Here is a 14,692-nt window from a genome sequence, read left to right on the forward strand (position 1 = left end):
TTGCTTTCAGAAAGCCACAATTTTTCCAGACTAGGATATTCCACACAGCTTGTAACGTACCTCGAAATGTTCGATGTTTCTTGGAGAGTTCCATACCATTTTCTTTTTTTTCATTCTCCATTTTGCTAAATCTTTTTTAACATGCATGTACTTTGATATTTCTCAACACTTATTATTTTGTGGTATTTATTTTAGAGTCACTAAAAAGATAGTACATTGTACATACAAAGTACATTCATCTGAAGATACTAGACTATGCAGTGGTATATCTACTGAAACAAATACTATCACCTATAGAAAAAAGAACAGGATGACAAAGAGGTATTTGTTTATTTGCTTATAAGATATTTTTCCATACCTACATAGATTATTGCTGCATAATTTCCAAACATAAATGTTTATTGTATTTTTTGAAACTCTCCTAATTTTTAAAGCCATGAACTTTGCATAAACTAGCCACTGTAATTATAAGAACAATTGTTTCCTACTGACAGAATTTGTCAGGGATGTATCACTATTGCATATCTGTTTATTAAGTTGGAAAGTATTACTCTTTGCTTCTCATAGTTTCATATATTTCGGGATTTAACATGCTGGAAATAATTTATCTTAGTTATATTTCATAGACTCACTCAAAAGTAAAGATGTCATATTTTCCATTCTGAAATGTGTATTATATTAGTGTAGACTATTAGACATGCTCTTTTATGTTGGGAGACAGAGCTCTAGAAATTGCTGTTTTAATTTTTTTTTTGACTGAAGTATAATTGACAGAATGTTATATTAGTTTCAAGTGTACAATTTAATGAATCAACAATTCTATACATTACTCGGTGCTCATCATAAATGTACTCTTAATCCCTTTTATCTATTTCAGCCAATCTACTCCACCTACCTCCCCTCTTCAACCACCAGTTTGTTATCTGTATTTTAGGCTGGTTTTTTGTTTGTATCTTTTTTTCTTTGTTTACTCATTTGTTTTATCTTTTAGATCCCACAAATGAGTGAAATCATATGGTATTTGACTTTCTTTATTTTACTTAGAATTTTACCCTATAGGCCCATCCATGTTGTTGCAAGTGGCAAGATCTCAGCTTTTTTAATGGATGAGTAATATTCCATTATATATCCATTCTTTAATATTCCATTCTTTATCCATTCATCTATGGATGTATCCTTGGGTTGCTTCCATATCTTGGCTCTTGTAAGTAATGCTGCAATAAACATAGAGTGCATATATGTTTATGAATTCATGTTTTCCTTTTCTTTGGATAAATGCCAGTAGTGGAATTCTGGATCATATGGTAATTCTACTTTTGAGGAATCTTCATACTCTTTTGCTCAGTGGCTGTACCCATTTGCATTCCTGCCACCGTGAACAAGGGTTCCTTTTTCTTTACATCCCCACCACTGCTTGTTATTTCTTGTCTTTTTTATTCTGGCTATTCTGACAGGTTTTTCAGAATTCATTCTATGCTTTATTTCAAAACTGTTGTGTATCAGTTATTACATTGAAACTGGAAAATAAAAAATCAATAAAACATGCTTCTGCTTTCATAGAATGTTCAGACTAGAAATACAGGGGGGGGGGAAAGTATAATGCAGCATATTCACTACTGCAGTAGAGGACCATTTCAATATTGGTAACTATATCTTCAAAGGCTCAGAGCCTGTGAAAAGAGAGAGCAGAGAGCATGTTCAGAGAAGGGAAAACAGCCCATTGTGGCTAGAATGTGGGCTTTGGAGGAGGGAGACATAAAGGAGGAGTACAGACAAATGGAAGTTGCTAAGACTGGAGGAATTGGTGGGAATCTGTTAGCGAGGGTGTGAGATGCTTTCCTAAGAAATGTGAATTATAACTAAAAGGGGCAACATTTTAAACACTGCCATACACATACCTTTAACAGTTACTTAACATTTGGAAACCATAGAAGGGGGTTTAAAGCAACATGTTCTTTGAAGATGAAGGATGATACAGAAGCCAGGCACAGGGAGGTAGTGAGAGAAAGAAGAAAAATGAAGGTGTCATTGACACAAAAGTTGTAAGTGATCCCTAAGCTATTTTTTTTCAAATTTTACTTTCAAATACCTTTATTATGGCTACTGGCCTTTGTCTTCTGAGATGTTATATTTGAGGAATTTTTCTAAGTCTCTTGCGTACAGGAAATGATAGTGTTGATTATGTCTTTGAGAAATCTTGCATTGGAGCACAAAACTGAAAACCTTGACACTGATGACTATGTCTTTTTCATCTTTGTTTCCTCAACACTACCACAGTGTCTGGTACATGTTGTGCCCAACGAGTGTTGATGAATGAACGAGAGAAGCCCAAAAGAGTAGTCTCGTTCAGTACTCAGTTTATCCCTGAGATTATGGTAAATTTTATCATGCTGCAAATTTCAGATCACAAAATAAAATCATTAGAATGCCTGGAACATAGTAACTGCCCCATAAATATCTCCTGAATAAATGGGTGAACTAAGAATATATGATGATCAAATGAAGTATTTATCAAATACATCCTGAGAACATGGCACTAAAATCTTTCCCTTATCTTCAAGATATTAGTCTCTTGGAGGAATATTTCAAGATGAATGTTATGGATCGTTAGACATTGTGGGGGCTAAAGGAAAGGGGTGATCCTTGTGGACTAGACCAGTATGAATAGGCTTCAGGGAGCAGGATGACCTCACTAAGGTTTCCAAGATTGGTATGCTTTCTGGGAACTTAGTGAGATAAACTATTCTGGGCTAATTAATTAGGTTTACCATATTCTCTTCTAGTCCTAGTGGGTGCTTAATGATGCCTTTCTGTCTTACTGCTTTTCAGGGCAGTGCTGGCCCTGTTGGACCAGTTGGACCTTCTGGAACTCCTGGCCCAATGGTATGTCTATATTTGCATAATGGGTATGTCCCTTTAATTTCTCTACGATGTCACAAAATATCTTTTTTTTTTTAAGGGTCTTTCCGGGAATAAGGGCCTACCTGGAATCAAAGGTGATAAGGTGATTTAAATATTTACATTATCATAGAGATAATTTCTTACCACATTTATTTTTTTTCTTTTCAGTCAACACAGCTTATAAAATATTTTGTTTTCATATATGGGATCGAATCTATACTGTCAGTTATACAATTTTTCTCAGAAGTAAGAAAAATAAAGAAGCTATTCTTTCATAAACAATTTGTTCTTTCTTTTAATATTGCCATGTTTGTGTCACTTAAGTGTCTTTGTATGAAACTGTGCCCCCTAGGGTGAGCAAGGCATTGCAGGAGAGCCAGGAGAATCAGGGTATCCTGGAGACAAGGTGACTTTTTTTTTCTACCATTAAGTTTATAGAATACAAAAAAGTCCATGAAAAAGTATAAATTCTTTAAAAAGAAAGGAATAATCATTATTTTAACTGTGTAGTTTATTAGGATATGGTATCAATATGGCTTTACATGTCTTGTTTCTCAATTTTTTTTAAGATTAATTCCATGAATTTTTAAGTTGTTCATAAGTAGAGGCATACCTGCCATTTGTGGTGGAAGAACTCATATGTTTCCTCTAATATTATCTTCTTTTAGGGTGCTGTTGGTGCTCCAGGACCGCCAGGAGTGAGAGGAAAGCCAGGACCTTCAGTAGGTTTGAACTTTTGCTTTGCTCTTTATGAGTAACGAACTGCACGGCATAGCAGGAGTCTTGACAGTGGATGGTATTAGTAGACTATAAGAAGTAGGCTAGAAGCCTACCCGTCTGGCATTTTTTCTCTTCAGTTTTTAGGGTACAGCTAATCCTTGATGTTTTCGGCCCACATTCCACAGAGTATTGGACCTCATCCTCCCACCCCCTCCCACCACCTCCCATTCCAGGCCAAGCCAAATTTCTGTGAGCCCTAGAGATCTTGGTTGATCTATCATGGATAGTATTTAAAGGAAACCTTGGATGTTTAAGACAGAAAATATAAAACACCTTAAATACTATTTTAATTTTTCCAAAGATTTTTCATTCCAATGTATTTCATTCAAAAAACATTGTAAGGAAAAGATAGTATGTCACACTCTGTGGGCACAAATATTCTAGTTCTTTGTCTTTTTTTTTAACCTTTGGGCATCAATTAGTTGAAAAGAAAGGATACTTTATTTGTAGTTTACATGAAACCCAACAAAGTATACTACTAAAATTACTGAGTAATTAAAATCATTTAAATAATGGTTAAAACATGAGTTAAAAGTATGTTTCTGTATATTAAAATCATAAAAATTAATTATTATAGCTAAGATTTACTGAGTGTTTACGAAGTGCCAGTCACTATTCTAAAGTCTATACCTCTAATTTAATCTTTACATAAATCATATAAAGTTTGTACTTTTATTATTCTTATTTAACAGATTAGGGAAACTGAGACACAAAGTTGTATAACTTGCCCATGTTTCCATACCTAGCTGGTAGCCACCTGGAAAAACCTAGGTAATTTCAGAGCTCACGCACTTAGCCACTGTGCCACCCTGTTTTAGAATTTAACATTTTAAGATTATTTTAGGATTTTCATATTGTTTACAGCTCTATGAAGGTGATTGTAGATAGAAAAAGTTAGATGGAAAACTATAATTTATTAGTAGAATATTAAAATGTACATTTACAAAGATGATTGTTTTCCTGAGCAAATCATGTTCCCTCTAACTCTACCCTCCCATGTCAGGCTCATTTATTTTTTTGTCAGATGGAAAAAGCATTAAGTTACAGTACTTGATATACCTGACTTCTAACAGTGCAAGCATTTCATATACATCTCTCAGAATTAGTTGACCCACAGAACAGTGTTCAGCATCTGTTTTTCTAATGGCATGCTGGTGGTGAGCTTTGCTCTTCCGGGTTCTTTTGCCCCAGATTCACAGTAAACCTGGTCAGTCACGTACCCAGACTTGTGCTCAGGAGTTGAGTCTTAGACGTTCTAAAGTGGATAAATAAGGAACGTGAGGTCAGGAAACTAACCAAAAGCCTCTGTTTCTCAAGTATGATTCTAAACTACATAACAGGAACTTACAATATCTGCAATGGTTGGCAAAGTAAGACCCTTCTTGTATTTTAATTGTTCATTAAGTGAGGGTTTTCTGACTTTTGATCATCATCAAAGGAGCTTGGACAACACATTTTCTAAGGACAATATTAAGTAATAAATGATACCAATATTCTGTTATGCTTTACAGGCTTATACAAAATAAACATTTTTAGGGGTGCCTGGGTAGCCTAGTCGGTTAGGTGGCTGGCTTCGGCTCAGGTCATGATCTCACGGTTTGTGGGTTCAAGCCCTGCATCAGGCTCTGTGCTGGCAGCTAGCTCAGAGCCTGGAGCTTGCTTTAGATTCTGTGTCTCCCTCTGTCTTTGACCCTCCCCTGCTTGCACTGTCTCACTCTGTCTCTCAAAAATAAATTAAAAAAAAAAACATTTAAAAAAACTTAAAAGAACAAAATAAACATTTTTAAAGTCTCCCCCCCCTTACTTTTTGGTACAGTTTATACTGGTAACATGTTTATTGCTGGGCAGGGTGGGATATGCTGGTCAGAGAAACAGAGACTTAGATTTTAGTCCCAGCCCTGACTTGCTCTAACCAAGGGCATTTAACCACTGTGATACCCAGTTTCTTGTTTAAACAGAGAGACTGTATCGTATGTAAGGTTCCTTACCTATCTGTGACTCTTTAGTGTTTTCTCTTGGGGATAGTGTTTACCAGTATTTCTTTGGTCTAAGATAAAGAAAAGGCAGAGAGCCTGTTTCATCTTTAACACACTGTCTTAAAACCCTTAATAATTTTTTCCCTAAAATAAATCACCAGAACCAACCTTACATGTTTTCTTAGGGCAATGATGCTGGGAGCGTACCATTGTAAGAGTGAGGCTTTTTAATTGCTCATTTTGTACCTTTCTATATTCTTCTGGTAAAATACATATTTTTTAATGTCAGCAGGGTTTACTTTGGTAGGGGATACTTAGCCATTTTTTGTTTGTTTTATCAAATCTTTGAAAAATTATATATCAGACTGAAGATAGGATAGAAACTTATGAATTAATATTTGTGAGAATCTTTAGGTTCTCACTTTATTTATCACTTGTTTATACCTTATTAATAGACAAAAACTGTAGGGTTTGACCTGGAAACTTTTCTTGGTTATGGAAGAAGACATCTGTTGAATAAAAAATTGCTTACACTGAATCTGTTATATTAAAAAGAAAGTTTACAAGTTAGTGCCTACCTCAGTCATTTGTTTACATAGTGATGAGAATGTCCTTTTTAGTCTGTATCTCCTACGTTTGGTTTTCTGTGATCTAAGATGCTGGCATTAGTGACTTTTTCCCCAAAATGAATCTAAGTTATATCATGAAAGACTATTTACAAGCTAAAAGAAGAAATGTCCTGATCTGGAAGGCTTTTTGCCTTTTGGAATAGAGAAGGTTTTGCTCTACAAGCATTTAAAAACTGGAGAAAACTACCAATCAGAAGTTAAGAAATATTCTTTCCTTAAAACAAAGACAATTATTATGTCCTTTCCATATTTTTAACTAGAAGGTGCTGCCAATCATAGAGGTGTACCTAATCATTACTCCCTTGTCTAAAACGTACTTGAGGTCCAAGTATATTGTAGTGTAGAGGTGGAATTTAAGGAAAGGTATTAAGCAGGCTGTGTTGTAGCTTATGGGCAAGTAATAAATTATATCCTGTATCTTGAACGTATCATAGATAAGCTGCTATATAACGATTGCCACTTCAGATAGCTGTGAAATTAGGTGATTAACTAGTTGTTACTTAACCTTCTAATTTCTGTATAAGTCTAAGTACATGAAATAGAAGTTGGGGTTTTGATTTTTTTACTTTGCTTTTCTGTTTGGAGTGTCATTGTAATCTTGTATTGTAAATGATGGAAAATAATTGCATATGTTAAAAAAATAAATTGTGTTATATTAAAAAAAATAAAGATGTTAAAACAGTAAAAAAAAATAAAACTTACTTGAAAGCACAGTTTTTATAAAAGAGATTTAACATTTAAGGGGACCTTCAGTTGAAGTTTTTCAAAATGAAGATTTATTCTGAAGAATGAATGAAATTATTCTAAAATGTGTGTTTTTAAATACCTGGTTGTTAAGTTTTCTGAAAGCAAAGGCCTAGTAGGTATGTGGTTTCCCTCAAAGCTTGTCAATTTAGCCTCTGGTTCGGTTTTTGCCACCAGAGGTCTCCAGTGAGAGTTCCGTCTTTATCTCTTTAAAAGAGGTACTTGCCATTTTAATAATGTAAGCCTCCTCTAGATACTGATTATGATGGATGATGATTTTGCCTATTTAGGAGAGCTTAAATGAAATTCTATGAATACTACTGATTTTCTCTATATTTGAATGCAGTAGTTTTATTGTGTACTGTTTTATGTCCAGATACCCGGGTATCTAACTAACTAAGCGCTGTATGAGAATGGATTTAGTGCTTATGCAAAACTGTGCTTTACTTCTTGAGATGTGAATAAATGCATATCATATCTTGTGATTTTATGTAATATGAGGTCTTTTAAGTTAAATCTGAATCTTGAATAGAAATTTAATGTGACTGAAATAATGAATTCAACAGTTTCTCTTATGAAAACAAGGGTATCAGACTACTGCCCCTGCCCCCCTCCCTTCCCCTAGTTCTATATTTCCATCTCTTGAGAACATCACCAGCCCTCTCTAGTTTCAGGCTTTATAGTCACTTGTCTCTCCTCTAAATCTCCTTCCTGGCCCTGATTGCACTTCGTTAATCCAAGTGTCAGAAAATGGCTTCAGATATATTGAAAACAAATCATCAGCATTTTAATATAATGATTGAAACAATCTAGGAATTATAGGTATCATCCAGGAGAGGAGAGAGGACATGAAGGCAATAATTAATGGTATTAGAATTGGTTAACATTTAATGAGTACTTTCTATGTGCCAGACACTGTGCTAAGAACTTTACATATATTGGCTCTAATCCTCACAATGACTCTGTAACAATATTAATACTGTTAGCATTATTACTCTTATTTTATTAGTGAGAAAACTGAGGCTAATAGAGATAACGCAACAAGGATTTAAATTCACGTAATCCTTGATTGCTAAATTAGGCCCCTTGTAGTATCAAAGGAGAGAGGAATTTTTAGGGATAGTTTCAGGACTCTAGTTATTTATGGAAGTAGCTCCTCATCTAGAGTCCCCTACCTTGTTGAGTCAAACTTTATTATCTTATCTCTGGGTGACACACACATACACATATAACTTTCTTCTTGATTTGAGCACTTAATTCAGTAATTTGTTTGTATCTCTAGCACTTAGGAGTAAATATATATTACATCCATACACCTTTTAAAAGTTTTCCACAGTGATGATGGTTACAAATTAAGTCTTTCTGAATGGTAGTTGCAACTTTGTTTATATATTGAGTCCTGTTTGCTAAAAATCATTATAGTACTCTGTGGCATAATACACTGAGTTCTGTTTGCTTACCATATGTCTGTCTCCATTTTAAATTGTATTTATTATGTTAATGCTTATACTCTGAATCTCACCCCACTTTAGGGCCAAATGGGTGACCCAGGACCTCAAGGACCATGTGGCCCTCCAGGACCAGAGGTAAAATGTTGGTTGGAAAATAATAAATTTGAAACAAAAGTTAAAAGAAATTAAACTTGATTGCAAAGCATGTTTTTAAACAATGGGCTTAAGAAAGTTTTTCTTTAAAGTTACATCTTTGTAAATAGTTTGTATTAAGTTTTTTTCTCCTGTGTCAGAAAGTATGCAACAGTTATCCCAAGGAACTAGAAAGGCATTAGCTACATTATAGTCCTTATTAGATCACAGCTGATTTATTTGTCTTGCACAATAGCTCCTAATACACATACTTGGGGTTTGAAATCAAATTTAAGGATAAACTCCACAGAATTTTTAATACAAAATGCTTCTACTTTTTGCTATATGCATATATCATTCGGATCTCATATTCCAGAATGAATACAATTAAGTCTATAGTACATATACCAAACTCACTTGTTTATTCTTTGAAAATTTGACTTCGGCTGAATGTTTGATCTGGAATGTCTTTTTTGTTCTGCAGGTTCACATACAACAGAAAGTTCTTAGATGAAACATTTGAGGATTTTAAAAATCATTTTATGAGTCAAATATATATACCACATGGAGACAAAGCTTCTGGAAGCTCACTCTAATTCAGAAATATAAGCCCAAAATAATATATACACATATACATACACATATACATCTAATTCAGAGTCATAGATGGAGTGATAAAGCTGAGAAAATAAATTTGGCTTCAGAATAAATAAATCAGAGCAATAAGTATCAGAGTAGTAGGCAGAATTTCTAGAAATAACATTCTACTGATGCTTTCTCCCTCTGTTTGTAAACCATAAAATCTACTTCTTACCCTGCAGCTCTCTTTCAGAGTTGGGTAATTTCTACAGCAAATATCTATCACTACTTATTGTCTAATTTTAAAAAACATTGGATATTGGTAGTTCAAAAATCTAAAAATCTACATTGTACCTAGTTTTATTAATAGGGACATAGTAGAAGATAAAATACAGCAGTATATTGATGTCATCATTCTGGAAAGAAAGAAATTGTTTTTAGTAACTGAAGTAATTATTAACAGATATTTAAAATAGTAATTAACATGTTACTATAACTTTCTCTCTTTTATGAACCTGTGTGCTTTGAATAACTTTTCATGAAACTTTCCTGGAATGAATTCTACTTACCTGTTTTCTGATACTGAGGATACAGACCTAATTTATCTTTTACTAGCCTTAGAGATGATTTATTATGAACATGGGTTGTTCTTTTTTTTTAACTTTTTTAAATGTTTATTTATTTTTGAGAGAGACAGACAGAGCATGAGCAGGGGAGGGGCAGAGAGGGAGACATCGAATCTGAAGCCGGATCCAGGCTCTGAGCTGTCAGCACAGAAGCTGTAAGCACAGAGCCTGATACAAGGCTTGAACACAGGATCTGTGACATTGTGACCTGACCCAAAGTCAGATGCTTAACTGACTGAGCCACCCAGGCACCTCTTTGTACATTTTTTTTAAATGTTCATTCATTTTTGAGAGAGAGACACACAGAGTGCGAGCGAGGAGGGGCAGACACACACACACACACACACACACACACACACACACACACACACACACACACACACAGAATCTGAAATAGGCTCCATGCTCTGAGCCATCAACACAGAGCCTGACTTGAACTCACGAACTGTGAGATCATGATCTGAGCTGAAGTTGGACACTTAACTGACTGAGCCACCCAGGTGCCCTGAACGTGGATTCTTCTATTGTAACATTAGTTACAGATAATTTGCATGCTAAGAAGGACTTTGTCACTGCCTTATAATCAGCATGGTTTGGGATCATTTTCTTCTCTTTCTAAAGCTAGGTTAAAGGATACATGGCCATATTTTCACTTATTATTTGGTCTTTCAAAGATGATTCTTTTATGTTGCCTTTGAGATTTAATGATTTGCAATCATCACTCAAAACATTGCATCATTGTCTTGATTTCTGCCCTGCTAATACAAAGTCCTGAGCTCCGACCTTGTCAGACTGTACCCATTCCTCCTGCTCTCCTGCATTAAATGTTTTCATTGAGCCAAAGATGTAACCTGTGTTCTCATAATCGGTTCAGGGTTGTTTTGGGAAAGGGGCCTAATCTAAAGATCATACTTTTTTCAATCATAAGGCTCTAATGTATAGGCAGTAGTATAAGAGGCGACACTTTTATCCAAATCCTTCTCAACATTAGGCTTTTGATAGAATTGCAGGCCAAGAATTTACAATAGTTTGTTTAATATTGTATCAAGCCTGAAAATTTCTACCTGCACAGTAGATGACTTTTCTCAGATAAGGTTTTTTAAAAATTTATAGTATACTATCAAGTTGGTTTTCATTTAATACCCCGTGCTCTTCCCCACAAGTGCTCTCCTCCATGACCATCACTGCCCCTTCTCCTCACCTCCTCCCTCTTCAGCCCTCAGTTTGTTTCTAGCATTCAAGAGTCTCTCATGATTTGCTTCCCTCCCTCTCCCTAACTCTTCCCCCCACCTTTCCCTTCCCATGGTCCCCTGTCAAGTTTCTCTGGTTAGACCTATGAGTGAAAACATATGGCATCTGTTCTTCTCCGCCTGACTTAATGTCCATCAACTGATTAATGGATCAAGAAGAGGTGGTTTATGTATATAATGGAATACTACATGGCAATGAGAAAGAATGAAATCTGGCCATTCGTAGCAAAGTGGATGGACCTCAAGGGTGTCATGCTAAGTGAAATAAGTCAGGCAGAGATAAGGGGTTTTATATGTAGTGCTAAATTTAGACTCTCTCCTATAGGCAATAATCAAAGGTTTTTAAGCAAGGGGAATGAAATAATCAGACTTGTGTTCTCAACAGGTTCATGGTAGCAGGAGCACAAAGGTAAAAGAGGAGAGAAAGAGAGACGAGAAGACAGGCTATTTAGGAGGATAAGGCAAGACCAGGCTCTAAATAATGAGAGCCTGTTAAAATAGAGAAGAAAGGATGGCTTCTAGAAATAACTAAGATATATAATTCACAGCACTTGAGGCACTCAGTGGTTCATTTTAGTTTGTGTAAGAGAGGAATAAGAGACAATTTTAATGTTTCTTGCTTGAAAAGTTGGGTAGAAAGTGGGATCACAATTCTAAAAAATTTTTTTGTAATGTTTATTTATTTTTAAGAGAGAGAGATAGAGCACAAGTTGGGGAGGGGCAGAGAGAAGGAGAGAAAGACACAGAGTCTGAAACAGGCTCCAGGCTCTGAGCTATCAGAGGGCTTGAATCGTGACCTGAGCCAAAGTCAGAGGCTTACCTGACTAAGCCAGCCAGGTGCCCCTGGGATTACCAGTCTAAATATAGAGAGTAAAAAGGGATTAGGAGAAAGATATTCAGAGGGGTAGAGATAATGCTTTGGTTTTGAGATCATTTGGGCTGCAGGGCCTGTTGGACATAAAGAAAATTAGTCTCATAAGTTTATAGAAAACTATAGGCCTGGAACTCAGAATAGGACTAGAGATAACTCTTTGTTGTCATCCACATGGAGGTATTAGATGAAGCAACTGTTAGCAGGCAAAATCTTTTAGGGTGCGTGTATGAAATACTGTTTGAAAAACCACACCTGAACATTCACCCCAACAGCTACATTCTCTACCTACAGTGCAATTAGGTTTTAAATTAACAATTTAAAGGCAATTAGATAAACTTTGGTAACATAAACATACAGAGAAGAAAAAAATCACTGTGGAAATTTAAAAAATATTTAGAACTGGGTGAGAACCAATCACTATAAAAACTCGAGTGTTGCACCCAAATTCACATTTCTCTAAAAAGCAAGGAAGGTCAAGAATAAATGCATTATGTATAGCACAAGTGTAGGGATTTGTTTCAAAAGAAGAAAGATATTGAAAGAGGTCAAATAGGCTAGATTCTATTTTCTTTACAAGTATGAGACGGTCCCCAGACTAAGAGGACTGAGTGAATGCAGAAAGAGGACACTTGAGGAGATTTGTGAAAAGTAAGTGGGGAAGTAACTAGAGACTTATAAAATAATTTCTGAGCTGTATTAAGAATGCAGCTGAGATTGAAAAACCATCTCCCCAAAATATAGCCACAAAGTCCTGTACTCTTTATTGGAACTGTATTGTCTGAGATTCCTACTGGCCAAAGTGAAACATGTTCAGTTATGTGAATCTCTTCTTCCTTAGATTAAAAATATATATCCATTAATTGTCCAAAAGAAGAGCAACAACTCATGACTTTTTGTGATTTTCATCTTTCAGTATAGACTGATTTCATAAAACCAAAGACCAATTCACTGAAAGTAATTCTACTAGGGGCCAAAATGATGACAGCTAGGTTTATACTTTGTGATAGCTGTTGTTAATTATTGGGTTTGATAACTCAATAGAACATACTTTCAGAACGAATATCTTATGAATGAGAATTGGGATTAGTTTGAGTAATTTAAGCACATTACTTGGAAGTTTTTCTTATTTTGAATGTTGGGATATACATATATTTAGTTATATCTTTTTCTAAATGGGTTATCGATTGTTACAGAACCATTTGTTAACCAATTGATCATTGTTTTAGTGATTTTAAAATGCCACCTCTACATTTACTAAATGTTCATGTTTCTTGAGTCTGTGTCTGGATTATGTTTTCTGTTCTACTTGAATGGTTGTTATTCCTGCACTGACGTCACATTGTTTCAATGATACAAGCTTTATGGCATTTAAAAAATCTTACTGAGGAATAACTGGGAATAATTGGCAAGTATAATTATTTTTGAAGTATATAATGTGATGATTTGATATGTATAATACATTGTGAGATGATTACCAAGATGAAGATAATTGGCATATCCATCACCTCACATAGTTAACTCTTTGATGTCTTTCTAATGAGAATATTTGAGGTCTACTCTCAGCAACTTTCAAATATATAATGCCATATTTTTAACCATAGTCACCATGCTGTACATCAGACTCAAACTTATTCTTATAACTGAAAATTCTATTTATGTTATTGTATTCTTATAACTGAACCTATACACCCAATTTTGCCTCCCCCCAGGGACTGTCAACCACCATTCTACACTCCATTCCTACAAAATCAGCTATTTTTTTAAAGATTCTACATATAAGTGATAAAATACGGTATTTGTCATTTCTGTCTGGCTTATTTCATGTAGCATAATGCCCTCCAGATTCACTTACGTTGTCTCAAATGGCAAGATTTCATTCTTTCTTTTCTGACTTAGAATATTCCTGTGTATATGTGTGTGTGTGTGTGTGACACTTTTTTAAATTTTAATTTCCAGTTAGTTAACATACAGTATTATATTAGTTTAAATATACAATATTAGTGACTCAACAATTTGGTACATCACCTGGGGCTCATCCTGACAAGTGCACTCCTTAATCTCCATCACCATCCTTCCAACACCCTCCCTCTTGTATTCATCAATCTGTCTCTACAATTAAGAGTCTGCTTCTTGATTTGTCTCTCTTTTTTACCCTTTGCTTGTCTGTTTTGTTTCTTAAATACCACATATGAGTGAAATCCTATGGTATTTGTCTTTCACTGACTTATTTTGCTTAGCATTACATTCTCTAACTCTGTTCATGTTGTTTGCAAATGTCAAGCTATCATTATTTTTTATGGCTGAATAATATCCCATTGTGTACGTATATACCACATCTTCTTTATCCATTCATGAATCATTGGACACTTGGCCTGCTTCCATATCTTGGGTATTGTAGATAATGCTGCTAAAAACATCAGGGTGCATATATCTCTTTGAATTAGTGTTTTTGTATTTTTTGGGTAAATACCCAGTACGGTGATTGCAGGATCAAAGTATAGTTCTATTTTTAACTTTTTGAAGAAGCCCCATACTGTTTTTCAGACTGGCTGCACAGGTTTGCATTCACCAACTGTGCACAAAGTTTTCTTTTTCCCCAAATCCTTGACAGCAACTGTTGTTTGTTGTGTTACTGATTTTAGCCATTCTGACAGATATGAGGTGATATCTTATTGTAGGTTTTGATTTGTGTTTCCCTGATGGTACGTGATGATGAACATCTTTTCATGTGTCTGTTGGCCATCTCTATG

General features: G+C 35.1%; 1 protein-coding gene across 4 annotated transcripts in view; it reads left to right on the forward strand.

Annotated features, from left to right (window-relative positions):
* The window catches only part of COL24A1 (collagen type XXIV alpha 1 chain), a 475,258-nt gene that overhangs the window by 218,172 nt on the left and 242,394 nt on the right, over positions 1-14,692 (forward strand). For all 4 annotated transcript variants that reach the window (XM_029948854.1, XM_029948855.1, XM_029948856.1 and 1 more), the window contains 5 exons: positions 2,830-2,883; positions 2,960-3,004; positions 3,254-3,307; positions 3,570-3,623; positions 8,563-8,616. In XM_029948854.1, coding sequence (XP_029804714.1) covers positions 2,830-2,883; positions 2,960-3,004; positions 3,254-3,307; positions 3,570-3,623; positions 8,563-8,616 — 261 coding nt within the window. The remainder of the gene's footprint in view (positions 1-2,829; positions 2,884-2,959; positions 3,005-3,253; positions 3,308-3,569; positions 3,624-8,562; positions 8,617-14,692) is intronic.

Source organism: Suricata suricatta, chromosome 8, assembly GCF_006229205.1.
Source record: "Suricata suricatta isolate VVHF042 chromosome 8, meerkat_22Aug2017_6uvM2_HiC, whole genome shotgun sequence".
Taxonomy (NCBI): Eukaryota; Metazoa; Chordata; class Mammalia; order Carnivora; family Herpestidae; genus Suricata; species Suricata suricatta.